Source organism: Dipodomys ordii, unplaced genomic scaffold (assembly GCF_000151885.1).
Source record: "Dipodomys ordii isolate 6190 unplaced genomic scaffold, Dord_2.0 Scaffold12, whole genome shotgun sequence".
Taxonomy (NCBI): domain Eukaryota; kingdom Metazoa; phylum Chordata; class Mammalia; order Rodentia; family Heteromyidae; genus Dipodomys; species Dipodomys ordii.
The window spans coordinates 27,551,726-27,572,305 of NW_012267228.1; the positions used below are offsets into that span (position 1 = coordinate 27,551,726).

Here is a 20,580-nt window from a genome sequence, read left to right on the forward strand (position 1 = left end):
TCCCTCAGCTCTTCAGCTCAAGGCTAGCGCTCTACCACTTGAGCCACAGTGCCACTTCCGGCTTTTTTCTTTTTGCTTATGTGGTGCTGAGGAACCGAACCCAGGGCCTCAGGCATGCAAGGCAAGCGCTCAACCACTGAGCCATCTTCCCAGCCCCACTTCCAGCCTTTTCTGTTTATGTGGTACTGAGGAATCGAACCCAGGGCTTCATGCATGCTAGGCAAGCACTCTACCACTAAGCCACATTCACAGCCCTCCCTTAGGTTTTGTTACTGATTTTACTTAGGGGGATAGGAGGTAGACACCAATTCTCTTCTCATAGACTGACTAGAAGAGGAGAGAAGAGCTGGAGTTTGGCTTAGTGGTACAGCTCTTAACTAACACACGAGGTCCTGGGTTTGATTCCTAGCAGGGCAAAAATAAAAAAAAAATTGAGAAAAAAATTGATTGAGAATTGAAGAGCAAAATCTACTAAGCAGCCATTGTACAAAATAAAATACAAAAACTGAGCACTAACAAGCTGGGATGGTAGGATGTTCCTGTAATTCCAGCATTCAGGAGGCTGACACAGGAAGATCTGAAGTTGGAGACCTTACCTTACAAAGAAAAAGCCTTAGGCCTTAATGAATTAATGAGGATTGCTATATTAAAAGGTGGTGGGGCATTAAAAATGTTTTCATTAAAACTGGTGAGTGCTGGATTTTCGGTCAGTAATTGAGTCCAATATACTCTACCCAGAATCCAACTGGGGACAATGCAGTGATGTTCCATGGAGATAAAACATTTTCCAAATTCTGCTATCCAAGAAATGAAACTTTCTAGCAGTCAATAACCTCTAGAAACTCTTAACAAACTCTTTAGAAAGTGTAGTTATTAGATAACTTATGATTACATTACTCAATCCATTATTCTGAAGTAGCACTGTCAAATAATGAACCTCTCTCTGAATACCTCCCTGAATTCACAAGCAAGTAAACTGAGATGTTTTTAGGTGTCCAGTTAAAAGATTTAGTCAGGGTGGGCACCCATGGCTTACTCATATAACCCTACCTACTTAGGAGGCTGAGATCCGAGGACTGTGGTTCAAAGCCAGCCTGGGCAGTAAAGTGAGACTCTTACCACCAGAAAATGGGAATTGGGGGGGGGGAGGGGGAAGGAAATTGGAGCTGTGGCTGAGTGGTATCAAAAAAAACTCAGGGATAGTGCTCAGGCCTTCAGTTAAAGCCACAGGATAAACAACAAAATTTTTTTTTCTGTCAGGCACTGGTGGCTTACTCCTATAAATCCTAGCTACTGGAGGCTGAGACCTGAGGATCTTTATTTGAAGACAGCCTGGGAAGGAAAGTCCATGAGAGGAGACTCATCCCCAATTAACATGCAAAAAGTAAAAATATAGTGTGGCTCAAGTGGTAGAGCAAAAGCTGAGTTCAAGGCCTAGTACCCACACAAAAAAATACAGGCTGGGGACTCACTTTGGATGACAGGACACAAGTCTACTGGACCTTGGTTTCCAAAACAGGGCCTGATAAGTTCCTTTAGTTGCTATGGAGATAAAGATGTAGGCAGAGCTGGGCACTGGTGGCTCAAGCCTGTAATCCTAGCTACTCAGGAGGGTGAGGGTCATGGGTTCAAATCCAGTCAAAGGAAACTTGCTTTTGTTTATTATTATCTCTAATAAAAAAAAATCCAGAAGTCACAGTTCAAATGGTTTAGAGTGCCAGCCTTGAGCAAAACAATCTCCAAACAGCAGGTTCTGAGTTCAAGCTCCAGAACTGGCAAAAATAAAAACTGTAGTCAGCAAGTCTTTTTTTGGCCTTTGGCCAATGCTTTCCTTCATAGGGAGGAAACATCTGAATAGTTGAATAAAACCGTCAAGTTTCTAACTTTTGTCCTAACAAAAGAACAAAGGGAATCCTGAGTAGTTAATTTTCCCTAATTTTTCTTTTTTTTTTTGCTGGTTTCGTCTTAAAGCACATTTAGGACTAGATGACAAAAGATAACAAGGTCCACTTGTTCAGTACACATTTATTCCTTTAGTTGAACAACCTCTATACACAGTTAGGTCTCAAAGGAGCCTGCTATGAATATCTTCTGGAAAATCAGCAGGCCCTTTTAAAACCCCAGAGGAAAATCAGTTCAGAGAAGACAGCAATTTGACTTGGAAATTGAACTACCCATTACTGACAAGAAACCCAGAATTTCTAATAAAGGAAAATTCTTCCTGCATACTCAAAACTCATTGGGAAACAGCACAGTCTACTAGAAGACATGACACAAGCAAAAATACAATGTGGTGGCGTTTAATGGATGACCTAATTTTGTGGAATGCCCGATTTTGAGGGTAATTTGAACAAGAGAGAAACACAAAGCTAGATTGGAAACTATAGTTTTCTTAGTAGCCTTAATGGTATAGATCTGAGTTGTTCCATAAGTTTGACTACATTAAGCATAGCCCTAAGCCCCTCCTCCCACTGCCAAACTATTATAGGAATTTTAAATGTAGATCAGAATGTCAGTACTGGCTTACCAACCTCACCCCCCATCTACTGCTAATCTTACAAATTTTTAAGGTAAATAATTCCTATCCACTTATTCAGATTCTATCAGCTTCAAAATACCAGTATCATCATTTTTGATGACCGTATTAACCTCTCATGAATTTCTGATAATAGGTACTCAGGCAATTTTACTCAGATTAAGCTATATTTTCTTAAAGGAAGCATGTAACAGGTTTATCTAATTTTGAAAATGGCATTTGGAAAGTTTTCAGATGCAGCAATTGCATCACTTTAAAAAAAAACATTAAGAAAAAAGCCAGAAGTGGCGCTGTGGCTCAAGTGGCAGAGTGCTAGCCTTGAGCTGAAGAGCTGAGGGACAGCGCCCAGGCCCAGAGTTCAGGCCCCATGACCGGACCAAAAAAATAAATAAATAAAAAAACATGGGCTGGCTTTAGTGCTTTACTACATGATCAAAGCTGACTAGCATGTTCACACTACAAATTTCAGAGCAAAATCCAATCTTGTTTGTGCTTGTCATCTCCAAAAACCAACACCTTGCCAATACAGCTGCAGGTTCCAGAACATGCACTAAACAAATCTACAGGGCTAGCCTCAGTGCTCCTCCTTTTGAGAATTTCACAGCTATTTTACCACAGAGCATGTTTTATATACTGACATAATTCCCTAATAAGATAAAGCAAAGACAGAGTAAGTTTATCTTAGTAGAAACAACACACCATCACTTTAGATTTCAAACATTATTGCACTTCCATAATTTGACAAAGCAGTCATGAAATAATCTGCAGACTAGTTCTAACAGACAAATAACACCTTTAAGCAGACATGACTGTCCTAAATTGTTTATTAGGTATGAATTGTACAAACATTACTTTTATTATTAGCGGTAACGGTGGAGCTGGAGAGTATTGCGCCTTCTCCATGCTGCTCGGCGAGAACCGCCGATAGTGTGGTGGAACTTGTGGCCTTTTCCAAGGCCACGACTCTTGCGGCCTGCAGAGGTCAGCCCACGCATCTCTCTGTGCTTGTGGACTGGTTTGGTGATCCACTGGGTGTCAGGATTTCTTCTGATGGCCTTATGGAATGGATCAATGAGGATAACCTCAAAGAATTTGTATGTAGAATCTTCACCAACCCAGTAAGAATTCAGGACTCTCAGAGCCCCACAGTGACGCCCAGCCCGCTCCTGGAATAGGAAAAAAGACCCAAGATCAGCCTCCTTCCTGGCTTACACCAGTAAATCTTGTTAATAACCATGTATCTTTCCTAGGTAAGAGATTTAAGCTATTAACTTAATTTAAAAAAAATGTAAAGCACTCTACCCTCTAACCTGTATTCCCAGCCTCAACACTTTCAATCACAATGGAAGCCAACAAAACTTTCTGCCCATGTCTTAAGATTTAAAAAAAACTCCAAACAAAGAAGCACATTGGCAAAGTAAATAAACCGTGTGAAGACAACTTTACTGCCCTTTAAAAGCTTAGGCTCCTTTCAAGTTTATTAATCACAAAATACCTTTTCCATGTATCATATACAAACTCAGATTAGAACACTAATGATTTTGATAGCAACTACACTGTCAAGATAAATGTCATCCCCACAAACCCATCACACACACTAGATACAGACAAGGTGCTCAGTCTTTGTTAACTACCATTAATAGGTAGTTACAACAGCCAGTCAAAACCATTTACCTCAGCAACAGACTGAAGGCTGCGAGCAAACTTGAGCTGGTTAACACCATGATGGACAGGCTTGCCATAAGTTGCACCCTTAGGAACCGGGCGTTTGCGGCCACCACGGCGCACACGAATCCTGTATATGACGTAACCTATACGTTTAAAAAACAGGGAGACTCACTGTTACACTGGAAGGAACTTTTGTGTTAGCCCAGGCTCAAACCTGAGACGTGCTGTTGGCACTCCTGACAGTAGTGTATGTGTAACTTACTAATTACAGGAACTGTTCTACCAAAGCACTAAGAGATGACAACGGAGCAGAACATCCCAGCATCCATAGAGAAACCACACACCTTGCTTGGCCTTGTATCCCAGGCGGCGTGCCTTGTCTGGCCGGGTGGGGCGGGGCGCCCGGTGCAGCGCGGAGAGCTGGCGGTACTGCCAGCAGCGGACTCTCAGAAGAAAGCGCATCACATCCGACTGCTTCTTCCTCCATAGCTCCTGGATGTACTTGTAGGCACCCATCTTGGCTTACCTTGGAGATAAAGGCGGGTTTTCAATTATAGCAATGGCAGGAGTTAAAAAACATGGGAATCGTCCGCAGCCTGCGCCCGTCCATCTTGGTTGTTTTTCCACCATCCACAAGGAAACCGCAGGGAGTGAAAATGGCTCTGCACCAACTGCAGGCGACAGTGAACCCAACACCCACCTCGGAACCCTGGAAAGCCGCGTCGTCACCTCTGCTACCCCGGCGCAGGGCAGCTCCGGGAAGCGCTCGGCTGGCGTGTGGACGGGTGATCGGAGCTGAATTTGGGCACCGAGGGGACGGGTGGCGGCGGCCGGCGGCGTGTCACCGAGATGTCGCCGCCATAGGAAAAGGTGCTGATGCTGCCGCCGCCGCGGGCAATCAGCTCTCCAGGAAAAGGCACTGACCCCACCCAACCAGGCGGCCTCACTTTGGGTCACTTCAAGCCAAACCTCCCACCCCTCAGCCCCAGGCCTGCTTCAGGCTCGGGGCCCAGCACCAGTTCCCGCCGCCATCACGTCTTTCCCCGACCCCAGGGCGATGCCTCGCCACACTGTCGCCGCTCCCCATCCTCACTAGATTCCCGCCGCAGGAGAGGCGGGAAGAGCTATCAGAACACAGGGTCTTCAGGCACGGATGGCTGAGAAGAAGGGAGATTAACGATGGATAGATTAGCGAGAAAAAACCCTTGCCTACCTGATGGCTGCCGCCAGACGGAAAGGAAGAGACCTTTCTCCCACAATTCCTTTTGGGCCCCTCCTCTTCTTTCCGGTGGAACGATGCGGTTTCCCAAAGCCTCATGGGAGTTGTAGTTCCCGCAGCGAGTCTGGTGGGCGGAGCTAAGCCAGGATTGGGCGCAGCCTCCGGTTGTCCCACCCCCTCCTGCGCTGCAGGACTGAGCTTGAGAGTCCCGGGTACGCAAAGGGCGGAGAGCGGTGGTGGTGATGCCTTCCTTCTTGCTAGTGATTCCCGGCTAACTCGGCTGTCTCCCTCACTCCGCTGCCGGGCGGAGGCGAGTTGGAGGCGGGATCTGGAACTGGGGACTGCGGAGCTCGGTGGAGCCGCCGTTTTGTAGGTTGCGGAAGCGATAGGTTTGTTTCTGGACCCGCGGGCTCCTCCGGCGGAGCTGGCCGCCTCTGCCTCCCCCAGGACGGGCGCCCACGTCCCGGCTGGACGCTTCCCCGGCCCCTGGGAAGGCGTTCGCGGGGAGGGCGCCGCGCGGGGGGGTGGTGGTGTGGGAGGGGGAGGGGAGCCCCGGCTCCGGGGGTGGGGGGCTGAGCCTTCCAAAGGGGCGCAGGACCGCTGGGTGCCGGCTGCTGGGCCCCTGTCCTCCCCGGGCTTTTCCTGCAGGTGCACGCGATGTGCCAGCGTCAGAACTGCAGGTGATGGATCTGCCAAGACGAAGGTATTGGGAAGAAAGGCGGAGGAAAATGCTGGCATTGGGCATTACCTTGTTTAACTCAGAAATCGTCTGCTGGCGTGTTTCTCTTTCTCATCTCTGATCTGTTGGTATCTCTATATAATACATAGCCGTGAGGTTTTAATTCCCTTCCAATTTCTACTCTTAGGTATTACCAAGGCTTGAAAATCATTTTTACATTGGAAATCAGTGCATTTCCGTCTTTCCTCTTTTAAGTTTTTATTTATAAAAAAAACCACAGGTTTTCCACTTTAAGAGTCCTCACCTGCTCTTTGAATCAACAAATATTTATAACATGCCTAAAACGCCCCAGACACTGACCCATAACGATTTAGGGGTGCAGCAGCGAACAAGGCAGAAATTCTAGCCTTCTTGGAAGCAAACCTTAAACAGTAAATAGGTAATGTTTGTGTTAAGCGATAAATGCTAAGGAACAACAAAGATGGGTTGAAGGGGAAGGGATTGTTGGGGGGTGAAGTTCTCATCATCAACGTTATCCTGAAATGACCGCCCTTGCCTTCAGCGCTACCTCCCGCCTCTGCCGCTGAGCCTGGGTAGGCAGAGACAGACCTCGGGCTCTGGTGGGGCTTTTCCAGGCCCGAAGGGGGTTGGAGGGTGCTGCTTCCCAATTCACTGCCATCCTGGTTACCCTTTGAGCACACCTGATGGAAGTTGCAGTTTTGGATGGAATATTCTGGGTTAGTTTCCATAAGGAGGTAACATGTCAGAGTAGACTTCAGGCCCTGGAATGTAGTGCAGTTCTAGAGCTTGTGCTTAGCAGCTAGGAGGCTAGGAGGTTTGCTTCTCAGGAGCAAACAAACAACAACAAAAGCCCTCAAACCTCTCTACTGGCAACTGGGCTTGAGGAGCAGGGAGATGATCTGGCAGAGGGAAAAGAGAAACAACAGGAAGCAGAGAGACTAATCAACCATAAGAGAAAGAAGGGATGGATGAATGGCCTCAAAGAGGAGAGGGACATTAGGTTTCAAACTGCCTGACACTGGAAACCTGGATGACTCTGAGCATCTGCCTTACGTTTTACAAGGCTCTATATCTGCTTTGAGGCTAAATGGAGAAAAGGTGGAAGCCAGCCGTATTGATTTCCTATTGTCACTAACAAATCGTAGCAAAAGTTTCCTGGCATCACACAGCACACATTATTGACTTGTAGTCTGTAGATCAGAAATTTCACTAGGTTAAAATCAAGATCTTCATGTATTGACCCCTGCAAAAAACCCCTTGTGTGGTAAAATAGATTCCTCACAGTTTAATGGGATTAGTATAGGGACATCTTTGAACAATAGATGCAGCCACTTAAGTTGTGCCAGAGAGGGTCAATCAGTGCACATAGATGCATTTCAAAGGTTTATTGACGGATTGGATATGGGGTGTAAGAGAAATGAGTTGAGGGTGATTGACTACCAAGTGTGATGAAGGGGGGGAGATGAATCAGCAATGTGAATAATCACTGCTAACATAGTTTTCTTGGTTTTATGTCTCAGCAGTTTACCAGAAGTTGTATTTGTTTCTAATTGGTTCCAAGATTCCTAAGGATAGGAAGCATTTCTGATTTTGTCCCTTAGTTTGTTCCTAATGCCTAGTAAATGTTTATTAAATGAATAAAAGGCTAGAATTACATTTTACAATGTGAAATAGTTGCAAAAACCCATGGTTTACATACACAAAATATGTCTATATGGGGTGAAAAAGTGTTAAGTACCACATGTAGTACATTATTATGTAATGTACCACAGCATTACATAATATCTATGCAGATAGACACATATTGTAGAAGTTCTACCCACATGATATTTATTTTTATTTTTTATTTTTAACTTTCCGTGTGGCAACCCTGATGTTTGAAAGCAAGACTTGGATCTTGCTACTCAGGTGCTCCACCATGTCCCCAGCCCTTTTTGCTTTAATTTTGTTACAGATACGGTGTTTTGGTTTTTCACCTAGGCCAACCAACAGCATTAATCATCAGTCCTCCTGATCTCTGCCTCTGTAGCTGGGATTGCAAGCAGGTCCCTGATGCTATTTCTTCATATAAAGTTTATAACATCTTCCCCTGATGTTAACAGGGTTTCAGTATTTTTCTGGTTGCATAAAAATTTGTGTTTTGCTTATAAAAATAGAATAAGGGCTGGGAATGTGGCTTAGTGGTAGAGTGCTTGTCTAGCATGCATGAAGCCCTGGGTTTGGTTCCTTAGTACCACATAAATAGAAAAAGCTCAAAGTGGTGCTGTGGTTCAAGGTTCAAGTGGTAGAGCTCTATCCTTGAGTAAAAGAAGCTCAGGGAGGGCTGGGAAGGTGGCTCAGTGGTAGAGCGCTTGCCTTGCATGCCTGAGGCCCCTGAGGGTTCGATTCCTTAGCACCACATAAGCAAAAAGAAAAAAGCCGGAAGTGGCGCTGTGACTCAAGTGGTAGAGTGCTAGCCTTGAGCTGAAGAGCTGAGGGACAGCGCCCAGGCCCAGAGTTCAGACCCCATGACTGGACCGAAAAACAAACAAACAAGAAGCTCAGGGACAGTACCCAGGTCCTGAGTTCAAGGACTGGCCAAAACAAACACCCCCCCCCCAACAACAACAAAAAAGGAGTCAGTCCCTAATGCAGAAGAAATGGCTCTTCAAAGAGGTTGAATAAGCTTAATGTTTTCCACAGAAGTGAACCAAGCTGGGTGTGTATTCTTCAGCAACATTTTGATAAGCCTGGGAAGCAAAGCAGATAGCATTTAAGACTGCATTGGATTTTGCCTATGAAACATTTTTATTTTGTTTTGGTTGGTTGTGGGGCTTGAACTCTGGGCCTGGGCGCTGTCCCTCAGCTCTTCAGCCCAAGGCTATTGCGCTACCACTTGTGCCACAGCACCACTTCTGTTTTTTTGGAGATAAGAGTCTCACAGACTTTCCTTCTCGGGTTGTCAGATCTCAGCCTCCTGTATAGCTAGGATTATAGGCGTGAGCCATTGGGGCCTTGCGCGCGCGAGCGCGTGCGTGCGTGCGTGCGTGCGTGCGTGCGTGCGTGTGTGTGTGTGTGTGTGTGTGTGTGTGTGTGTGTTGTGGGGCCTGAACTCTGGGCGCTGTTCCTCAGCACTTCAGCTCAAGGCTAGCATTCTACCATTTGAGCCACAGTACCACTTCCAGCTTTTTCTGCTTATGTGGTGTTGAGGAATTGAACCCAGGGCCTCATGCATGTTAGGCAAGCATTCTACCACTAAGCCACCTTCCCAGCCCTAACAAATAGCTTTAATAAATGATTTTCAGATTAACCTCAGTGTTTATGCATGTTCTGGATAAGCAGTTTTCACTATCAGAGCATCAGTGTTGCAAGAAACCTAAGTTATGTCATTATCTACTCCAAAGTCTTTCCAAATTCTTGAAACTAGATTCAGTAATGAAGTATAGCCACTCCAGAATCTGTTCATGTGATTCATTGCCAGTATTTGGAAGAAAATGTACATTCATTGTGATTATGAAATATAACCATGCTGTGAAATATGTTCTAGAACTAAATATTTAATAGTTTTGTGTGCAAATTTGAGTATATCTAAGCCTAAGAACCACTTAGGTATAATGTGTATTATAATATTCAGGGTATAACTTTAGATACATTTATTCCCATATAGGTAAATATATGTGATTTTATTTTGGGTGGGGGCCTTGAACTCTAGGCCTGGGCACTGTCCTTGAGTTCCTTTATGCTCATGGCTAGTGTTCTACCACTTGAGCCACAATGCCACTTCTAATTTTTCTGTGATTAATCGGAAATAAGAGTCTCCTGGACTTTCCTGCTTGGGCTGGCTTTGAACCACAATCCTCAGATCTCAGCCTCTTGAATAGTGAGCTAGGATTATAGGCATGAGCCACTGGTGCCTGGCTCAACTCCTATTTCTGTAGTTGTTCTTACTGCAAGGAGTAATATGAACTGTCCCTGTAGCCAGGGTGACTTGATGGTGTTCAACTGGAGGTAAGAAGAGAGCTGGGAGAAAGGAGGTAGTTGAAAATGGCAAAAATCAGTGAGGACATTGGAAGCTATTTACTTATTTATTTTTGTCCAAGACTAGGACTTGAACTTAGTATCTGATGATTGCACTTTTTGGCTGGTGCTTTACTGCTGGAGCCATGCCTCCAACCCCATTGGAATGTTTTACTGGGTTATTTTATTGTAGTTAATGAATGAGCCTTTTTTTTTCTTCTGCTTTGACACTTTTCCTTTTGAAAACCAAACACTTTGAGGAAAGTTGAAGAAAGAATCACTGAATTTTATTCTTCCTTGGATTATTTGGGAAGCTTAGGGAGATGACTCCCTTTTTTTAATTTGAAGTGTCTCAGTCATCCTGTATTACCTATTCTTCCTGAAAAAGAGCAATGACTAAGAGCTCCTAGGACTACCAAATCCAGTCTTTCACTCCCTTGGGAAAAGACTGATGGAGGTGTTAATAGCATTAATGTTTCTTTTAAACAATCAGATCCAACTCTGATCGATGCTAATGACTCACCTGTAATCCTAGCTGCTCAGGGTGCTTAGATCCATCTCAGGACCCAGATTTAAAACCAGCCTGGGCAGGAAATCCTGTGATTCTTTTCTCCAATTAGTAAAATGCCAGAACTGTGGAAGTGTATGTAGTTCAAGTGGAAGAGCACTAGTCTTGAGTGAAAAAGCTAAGCTTTGAGTTCAAGTACCGGTACCCCCCCCCAAAAAAAAATCAGGTTTATCCTCTACTCCCAAAGTCTTAAAAATCTTACCTTAATGCCTCCTCAAAGTTTTACTTAAGAGAGTGGTAACAAGAGGTGAGTTTGTATGCACATACGGAAATTGTCACAACATTCACCTCTTACAATTAACGTATACTAATACAATTTTTTTTACTTAAATGTTTATTCCCTCCCCCCCAAATATTGCTGAGTAGACAGTTTCTTTCATATTAGTTAAGATTTAATTAGGTTCCTTCCCCCCCACCCCACCCCCCCTTGCTGGTACTGAGGCTTGAATTTAGGGCCTGTCATTGTTACGTGGCTTTTTCCACTCAAGGCTGATGCTTTACTGTTTTGAGCCACAACTCCACTTTTCATTAATTTGAAATAAGAGTCTCATGGACTTTTCTGAATGGGCTAGCTTTGAACTGCAGTCCTCAGATCTCAGCCTCCTGAGTAGCTAGAATTACAGACATGAGCAACCAGCACCTTGCCGTTTTAGGTTCGTATAGACTCAATCATTAAACTCTTCTTACCAAGGATATATATATTTTTTTAATGGTCAGGTGAACATATCTATGTGTTTTTTTTTTTTTTTTTGGGTCCGGTCGGGGGGCCTGAACTCTGGGCCTGGGTGCTGTCCCTCAGCTCTTCAGCTCAAGGCTAGCTCTCTACCACTTGAGCCACAGCGCCACTTCCGGCTTTTTGTTTTTGCTTATGTGGTGCTGAGGAATCGAACCCAGGGCCTCGAGCATGCAAGGCAAGCACTCTACCACTGAGCCATCTTCCCAGCCCTATCTGTGTGCTTTTAAATCTAGATAATCTCTGAAGATACACAAACTCTTAACCCTAAAGGTGTGAATGGGGAACTGTGAATGGGGTTTGGAAAGACATAGCATATTTGAGGAGTTTTTTGGTTTTGTTTTTGTTTTTGGCTAGTCCCAGGGTTTGAACTCTGGGCTTGGGCATTGTCCCTGAGCTTCTTTTGTTCAAGGCTAGCACTCGACCACTTGAGCCACAGTGCCACTTCTGGCTATTTCTGTGTATGTGGTACTGAGGAATTGAACCCAGGGCTTCATGCATGTGAGGCAAGTACTCTACCACTAAGCCACGTTCCCAGCCCGTGTTGTTTTTATGTAATATTTAAACATTTAAACATTGATTAAATTTCATCTTTTTTTAAAAAAAAGGCTGTTTTGGCAGTGTAGAAATTTGAGTCTTTTATTCTGTTCACAGTGATACTTGAGAGAAGATGGGAAAGGGCTGCAAGGTTGTGGTTTGTGGATTGTTATCTGTGGGGAAAACAGCGATTTTGGAGCAGCTCCTTTATGGAAATCACACCATTGGTAAGGTTATTTTTGAGTTTCTCTCTAACTCTGGTTTTGTTGGTCATGAGATGAAGTCAAGCAGGGTGATTGTACAAAAATGAGGTGTAGGGGCTGGAAAGGTGGCTCAGTGGTAGAGCGCTTGCCTTGCATGCCTGAGGCCCTGGGTTTGATTCCTCAGCACCACATAAGCAAAAAGAAAAAAGCCAGAAGTGGCGCTGTGGCTCAGGTGGTAGAGCGCTAGCCTTGAGCTGAAGAGCTGAGGGACAGCGCCCAGGCCCCGAGTTCAGGCCCCACGACTGGACCCCCCCCAAAAAAAATGAAGTGTAAGAGAGAAGATAAGAACAAGGAAACATTTCTTTGTAAAATCTTATAAGTTTGTATTAATAGAATAACCTTTAATTTCTTTAGGGCCTAATTAATGAAAGGATGCCACAGACTCATCAAGTTTATGAGTAATTTTCCTTACCAAATATGCCAACTTAGGATGATCAAAGCAAAATTTCTCATTATGAAATCTATATGTCATTATTCCTTTTAACTTAATATTTATGGAAGTTTTAATACTTGTGGACATTTCTTATGTGTGTGTGCGTGAGCACGCGCACATGTGCAAGCAATGGGGCTTGAACTCAGGGCTCCTCAGCCCTGCTCATTTTGTTTTTCTGCTTACAACTGGTGCTCTACCACTTGAGCCATATCTCCAGTTTTTTTTTGTTGTTGTTAGTCATAGGGCTTGCACTCAGGGCTTGGGTGCTGTCTTTGAGCTCTTTTGCTCAAGGCTATCGCACTCTACTACTTGAACCACAGCTCCACTTACAGTTTTCTGGTGGTTAATTGGAGAAAAGAGTCTCATGGACTTTGCTTGCCCAGGCTGTCTCCTGAACTGAAGTCCTCAGATCTCAGTCTCCTAAGTAGCTAGGAATAGGTGTGAGCGATCAGTGCCCTATAGATTATCAGGACAATTCACTGTTTAGAATTACAACCAAAGTTTTCAAAAAAGTATAATGTCACATGTATGATATATATTATATATACTATTTACAATATATATTATTTGCATGTTATACATTATATAGTTTTATATAATATATTGCATATTTATGTATATATTATAAATGTGTAATACAGTATATAGTATATACATATTATATGATTATGTATAATATCTATTTTTTTCCATGTTAATCCATGGAATTTTACCTCTGTATGTACCTCATTTAAAACATAATTCTTTTTTTGTATGATTGAGCCTCAGACCCTATGCAGGCAGGCTATGTAGTCAATTGCTCTACTACTTGAACCATGCTCCTAGCTCTTAATATGAAAGTTAAATATAAAACTGTTTATGGGAGTCATATCATGTCTCTGCTGTATTCATTAAAAATTAAGAGTATTTTCCTCTTATTTCTTGATCAGTGAAGGATTGTTGAATATTTGCTCTGATTCTTTTCTGTGATCTCAGTACTTGGAAGTTGAGGCAGGAAGATTAAGGTTCAAGGTCAGTCTTGGCTACAATAGCAAGACTGCCTCAAAAAAAAAATGAATTCCCACTCCCCCAGAAAAGTTCTTTTCACTCAAGGAATTTACAGACCTGTTGGAGACAAACCCTGCACAGTTGGAACAAATAGGTAAAATGCATTTTTTAAAAGATCCTAGGCAAGAAGGGAACTGAAATTGGCATGTTATGAGATCATTCACTCATCAGATATGTATGAAGAGCTTCCTATGTATACCTATCTGTCCTCAAAACTACAAAGGTAGAAACCCATCTGAGCTCTCAAGGTATTTACACTCCCATTGGAGATAGATATGGAAAGATTAAATGATAAAACACGACATTACCTGGACAGAGCCCAGAAGGGACTGAAAGAGGAGCGGGTAATCATTAGCAGCGTCTTCCAAGGGTAAGCAGAGTTTTCCGGGTGCTTGCTGTGCTGTAGCAGTAGCTCAGGTGAAGACAGCGGGCCCGGGGCACTGGAAGGAAGCTGCGCTGGAGCGATGTTTAACTTGTACAGTGGCAATTTGTGTTAACTTTCTCACTTTTTTTGTGGTTGTTCAAGAACTCTGCAGACTGCCCAGTGGATTGCAATGAAGGGAGGAAGCAAAATGGAGGGAAGAGAACTATGAGTAGTTTGAGAGGGACTTTCACAGGAAATTGACGAAATTGCCTGGTGGGTACATGGGATTGAAGGCCTAAAGCTCCAGCTTGGACTGGACATGTGCAGGGTCCCTTAATGAGACCCTGGGGTTCTACAGAAGACAGCAGAGTTCATATTCTGGCTTGATGGCACAACAAAGGAGGCTATTTTATTATTGAAGCAACTTTTTTTTTTGGGGGGTCCGGTCGTGGGGCTTGAACTCTGGGCCTGGGCTATGTCCTTCAGCTCAAGGCTAGCACTCTACCACTTGAGCCACAGCACCACTTGCGGCTTTTTTTCTTTTTGCTTATGTGGTGCTGGGAAATTGAACCCAGGGCCTCATGCATGCAAGGCAAGCGCTCTACCACTGAGCCACCCTCCCAGACCCTGAAGCAACATTTTTTGGTTGATTGTGGGGCTTGAATTTGGGTTGGGCCTGGGCACTGTCCCAGAGCTCTTTTGCTCAAGGCTAGTGCTCTAACACTTTGAGCCCAGAGCACCACTTGTGGTTTTCTGGTAGTTAATTGGAAATAAGAGTCTCATGGACTTGCTTCCCCAGGCTGGCTTTGAACCGAGATCCTCAGATCTCTGCTTTCTGAGTAGCCAGGATTACAGGAGATTACAAACTAGGATTACAAGCCACCAGCGCTCAGTTTGAAGCTACTTTTAATATCAGCCTTTTAACTGTTCAATATAGTATTGAGTCCTTTGATTCTTGAACTTGTAAAAAAAAATAATTCTCACTGCTTTTTGTTTTATAGTTTTTTTTTCTTCAAATGAACCAAGGGCTAAGTGCTGAGTGCTCTACCACTTACCTACATCCCTAGCCCCAGAAGAAATATTTTTAGAAAGCACTTTGTGAATTTACTATAAACAAACATCTTTCATTTCCAAGTAGAAATAGGGCTGACTGTCTGATAGATAGGAAAGCTAGAGAGCTAGTGTCTAAAGGACAAGTGGGTAGTGCGCTATTTGCTGGTTTATCTGAAAGGAGTAAACTGTTCTTAAATCTGAGGAATGGAAGATTGTGAGACAATGGAGGATGTATACATGGCTTCTGTGGAGACTGATCGGGGCGTAAAGGAGCAGTTGCACCTCTATGACACCAGAGGCCTGCAGGATGGGGTGGAGCTTCCAAAGCATTACTTTTCACTGGCTGATGGCTTTGTCCTCGTGTACAGCGTGAATAACCTTGAATCCTTTCAAAGAGTAGAGCTTCTGAAGAAAGAAATCGATAAGTTCAAGGACAAAAAAGAGGTACGTGGTTAAGTTCAACGCGCCGTGTGAATTAGAACACTGTAATGGGGGCTGTGGTGGTAGTTTACACACTTAAAAACTTGTAAATTGTAGTCTCAATTCCTGCAATGTTGTCTTAGCCCAGTGTGTACAGGACCTACCAAGTTCTCTTAGGACCAGCACTGACTTTCTAACTTTTCTTGTTTTACCAAGTTGGATTTGATTTCATTTTATGTTGTTTGAGGCCACTATTTTTTATAATCTCCTTGATAAACAAGATTCTGGTCTTCAGCCTCACCAAATAAAACCAGAAAGCAAACTAGCAAGTAATTAAGGGCTTCTGTTTAATAGACCACCTATGAATGCCTTGCCATGGTCTGTAATGGCTTCTATGACTTAGCTAGTGCCTGTCTTTTTCATCTTGTTTTATCACCGGGCCCCTGTCTCACTTAATGGGTGTTTTCTGTTTGTTTGTTTTTTCTGCAAAGAATTTTGTCCTGTAAGGCCCATCTGGAATTCTTTGCTTCAAGGGTCACGTGTCTGATTTGTTACCTATGTAGCCATAAAGGGCAGTGGCTAACAATCTGGTATTTTTAATTGGATTGTAAAGTTTTCTTTATTTTTGTATTAAACATCTTGAGATTATTATAGACTTTTTTCACAGCCTTTTAAACTTCTCATCTACTTGGTTTATTTTTGGCAGCACTGGGGATTGAACTTAGGGTTTCATTCTTCTATGGCAGGTGTTCTATTACTTGAGTCATGTCTCTAGACTTTTATTTTTCAGGTAAGGTCTTGTGTTTTTGCCCAGGTCAGCCTTGAACCATGATTCTCCTACATATGCTTCCAGTATAGCTGGGATTAAAAGTACATGCCACCATGTCTGTCTAGTGGTTTGTTTCATTTAGAGGCTAGGCTTTACTGTGTGGTCCAGGCTGGTCTGAAATTCTGAACCTATCAGATTTTCCTGCCTTAAGCTTTTAAGTCGCTGGGACCACAGGTGTAAACCACCACACTCTCAAATCTCTTTTTTTTTTTTTTGGTGCCAGACCTGGGGCTTAACTGAGGACCTGGGCACTGTCCTTCAGCTTCTGTGCTCAAGGCTAGCATTCTACTACTTGAGCCATGCTCTACTTCCACCTTTTTGGTAGGTATTGGAGATAAGTCAAACTTCCCTGCCTGGGCTGGCATTGAACTGTGATCCTGAGAGCTCAGCCTCGTGAGAAGCTAGGATGAGAGGTGTGAGCCATTGGTGTCCAGCTCATGTCATTTTCAGAAATAAAAGAGATCCTTTACCCGTTTTCTCCCCAGTGCCACCATCTTATAGTATATTATAATCAGGATATTTTCAAGGACACAATCAAGATACAGAACTTTCCAAGATCCTTCATGGTAACTTTTTATAGCCACCCATTTCCCTCCTATCCTCTTCCTTCCTTAATCCCCAGAAATACTAGTCTGCTGCTTCAAGAGTATTTTATCAGCTGACTATGGTGGTTTACACCTGTAATCTCAGCACCTGAGTGGCCAAGATTGGAGGATCTTGAATTTAAGGCCAGCCTGTGTAACATAGGTCTAAAGAAAGGAGTCGTACAGTATTTTCATTCAGCCTAATTCTCAGGAGAGTCACTGAAGTTATTGCACGTACGTAGTTTACTCCTATTTTGCTGCTGAGTGGTGCTAGTCCTCCAAGATAATGTATGTCCAAACTAACCACTGGCCTGTTAAAGCACATTTGGGTCATCAAACACTTATACTTTTTGAATAGATTATTAACAAGGTGCAAACTTTTTTTTTTTTTGTCGGTCGTGGGACTTGAACTCTGGGCCTGGGCGCTGTCCTTCAGCTCTTCAGCTCAAGGCGAGCGCTCTACCACTTGAGCTACAGCGCCACTTCCGGTTTTCTAGTGGTTTATTGGAGATAGGAGTCTCACGGTCTCTCCTGCCCGGGCTGGCTTTGAACCGCGATCCTCAGATCTCAGCCTCCTGAGTAGCTAGGATTACAGGCATGAGCCACCAGTGCCCGGCACAAGGTGCAAACTTAAAATGATTAGGAATGACAAGGAATGAAAGCTGTCCAGTTTCGTGTTTGCCACTTTAAACATAGTTGTATGGATGTATGTGTGTGTGTATATATATATATATATATATATGATTTTTCTTTTTTTGGTTGGTTGGTTGTGGGGCTTGAACTCAGGGCCTGGGCACTGTCCCTCAGCTCTTCAGCTCAAGGTAAGGGCTCTGCCACTTGAGCCACTGCGCCACTTCCTATTTTCTGGTGGTTAACTAGAGGTAAGAGTCTCGTGGACTTTTCCTGCCCAGGCTGGCTTTGAACCATGATCCTCAGATCTCAGCCTCCTGAGTAGTTAGGATTATAGGTGTGAGCCCTTGGCACCTGGCGATGCTTTTTAATTTTTTTTTTTTTAGGCAGGGTCTCATGAATCTCAAGCTGGCCTCAAGCTGATTATGATCCTCCTGTCTCAGACTCCTCAATGTTGGGATTATGGGTATATTACATACCTGGCTACTGTAATTATTTTCTTGAAAATGATTCCTCTGTCCCCCAAATTGAAATAGTTTAGCAAAAGCTTATGTACTTGGTATATTGTCTTGGCTTTCTCAGATTTTGTCAGTTTCCTTATCTGCTGTAAGATCAAGATAGTGATACCTTTCCCCAGTGGTTACTATAGCGATTTAAGAAGCCTATTTAGCTGGCACTGGTGATTCAGCCTTTAATTAACAGCTACTTAGAAAGCTGAGATACAAGTGCTTATCAAGCAACTACTGTGTGCCAGGCATAGTTGTTGATGCAGAGGATGTCACCGGGAACAATCAGCCCCTGTTCCCACGGTTTTTTTTTTTTTGTTTTTTGTTTTTGGATGGGGGTAGGAATTGCCTGTTTATTTAGTCTTGACAAAAGTGGTTTTATGAAAACTCTGCAGAGGCACCTTCTTCGACAAGTTTGGCCCTATGTTCCTGTTGAGACTGTATCATATGAAAATCTGGGTACACCCTCCTCCCCGCCCCAGGCTTCCACACTTGTGCCTGGGTTCAGGTCACCTCAGGTGTTGGGCTGAGTAGTAAGCATCCCAAATAGGAATGGATGCTTGGCTTGTACTTCATGTATTTCCTGTTGGCCTGTAATTCAACCGTAGATATTTATTAAAGATCAGCAATGACACAGAACTTAAGATTCTAGGGACACAGAACTCAGCTCTAAATTGTCTTACTTTATTTTGGTTATCTTTTTTTTTTGGTCTGTGTGAGGCTTGAACTCTGGGCCTGGGCACTGTCCCTTAGCTCTTCAGCTCAAGGCTAGTGCTCTACCACTTGAGCCACAGTGCCACTTCTGGCTTTTTCTGCTTATGTGGTGCTGAGGAATCAAATCCAGGGCTTCATGCATGCAAGGCAAGCATTCTACCACTGAGCACCTTCCCAGCTGTCTTATTTTGAATCATTGCATTGCAAATCTCCCAAATATCCAGCATAGCCAAACTGCCATCACTAGCTTAAACTGCTATCCTAGACATCAGTTTCCAAGTCTGTCTTCCATTTGTGCTTGAGTGACTTTCCCTGTTAACTTAAACCTTAATAGTTAGCAACTGGCAGTTCACTAGGGAAAAGGAGTGAGGTGAAACCTTCCTACCATCCCAGTCACACCTGAAGATCCTACTAATGAAGCAGGTAGTTATATGGAAATGTTCCTTCCTCAACTGTTTGGCCTGGACACCTATGCTGGCACAGTGTAATCTTTCAACCTGTTTTCTTCCAGGTAGCCATTGTTGTATTAGGAAACAAACTCGACCTTTCTGAGCAGAGGCAAGTGGATGCTGAAGTGGCACAACAGTGGGCAAGAAGCGAGAAAGTGAGACTGTGGGAGGTGACTGTGACAGACCGGAAAACTCTGATTGAGCCGTTCACTTTATTAGCCAGTAAGCTCTCCCAGCCCCAGAGCAAGACCAGCTTCCCTTTGCCTGGGAGAAAAAACAAAGGCAACTCCAGCTCCGAGAACTAAAAGTCAAACTCCACAATGGCATGTGAGCAGTGATCCCCAGTAAGTGCATAAACATGGTACACAAGATGAATTCATAAAATAGGTCCTTCATGCCTACCTTTGGTCCTTAGGGAACCCCACAGAACCCTAATAATGCACTTTAGGTTGTAATTAAACTATTGGTGTAAGTTTATTTCTGTTGCCTGATATAAAATATATTCTCATTCTTGTTCAAAGCCTTTTATTACTGATGTTGCACTTGTCAAAATAGTAAAATAAGTTTGGAAAGCACCCAAGTAGCATCTACGTAAGCCCCAACCTGTCCAGAAGTTACACTCACTGTATGTAGCTGTATGCATATAAGCATGCAATATTCAGGATTTTAAAACTTGACAGTATACTTATATTGGAGCAATGACACTACAAACTTCGGATAAGCTAGTTTCTTACCTTATGGATATTTTGTTATACAAAAGTCATTTTAGTTTTGCTCCAATCATATTTAATGACTTGAAGGTAGTAGTTGTGGCAGTTAAAGTCTCATACCTAGTCACATGCAGTAAAATATACCAGAAAAATACAGGGCTACCCAGGGTAGGGGTTTGTATTCAGGCTCTCACTTGGCTTCTTGCTCAAAGCTAAGAGTTCTTCCACTTGAACCACACCTCTACTTCAGTTTTTGTTTTTGCCAGTTAATTGGAGATCAGAGTCTAAAAGACTTTGCCGTTTGAGCTGTGATCCTCACATCTCAGCCTACCAAATAGCTAGGATTACAGGCATGAGCCACCGTTGCAGAGCTTGTACTGTGGTTTTATGATTTGGGCAAGATGTGAGCAGTGGGGTTAATTATAGTTAGCAGTTTCACAGCTTTACAACTTATTTAAGAAGTAGGAGCCAGGCATGGTGATCTAAATGTATGACTTGAGTACCTAAGAGGCCAAGGCAAGAGGATTTGGAGTTCAAGATCAGCTTTGCTATGTGAAACCCAATTAAAAAAAAAGTAAAGTAGGAAGTGTTTAGTTACAGCTGTGAATCAGTGAGTTAACT

General features: G+C 43.4%; 2 protein-coding genes across 8 annotated transcripts; one reads left to right on the forward strand and one right to left on the reverse strand.

Annotated features, from left to right (window-relative positions):
• Positions 1-3,342: 3,342 nt before the first annotated feature.
• Rpl15 (ribosomal protein L15) lies at positions 3,343-5,476 on the reverse strand. Its single transcript, XM_013010501.1, has 4 exons — positions 5,418-5,476; positions 4,549-4,730; positions 4,211-4,347; positions 3,343-3,702 (listed from the first exon to the last, which is right to left on the reverse strand). Exons 2-4 carry the CDS (start codon positions 4,718-4,720, stop codon positions 3,397-3,399), a joined length of 615 nt encoding a protein of 204 aa, XP_012865955.1. The 5' UTR covers positions 4,721-4,730; positions 5,418-5,476; the 3' UTR covers positions 3,343-3,396.
• A 140-nt stretch (positions 5,477-5,616) lies between these two features.
• Positions 5,617-19,762, forward strand: Nkiras1 (NFKB inhibitor interacting Ras-like 1). Of its 7 annotated transcripts, XM_013010596.1 has the most exons (6): positions 5,617-5,812; positions 6,072-6,126; positions 6,383-6,533; positions 12,075-12,184; positions 15,320-15,561; positions 19,312-19,762. In XM_013010596.1, exons 4-6 carry the CDS (start codon positions 12,091-12,093, stop codon positions 19,552-19,554), a joined length of 579 nt encoding a protein of 192 aa, XP_012866050.1. In that variant the 5' UTR covers positions 5,617-5,812; positions 6,072-6,126; positions 6,383-6,533; positions 12,075-12,090; the 3' UTR covers positions 19,555-19,762. The 7 variants fall into 7 exon arrangements, with proteins under 7 accessions (XP_012866050.1, XP_012866048.1, XP_012866051.1 ...); XM_013010594.1 differs by lacking the exon at positions 6,383-6,533; XM_013010597.1 differs by lacking the exon at positions 6,072-6,126.
• Positions 19,763-20,580: the final 818 nt, after the last annotated feature.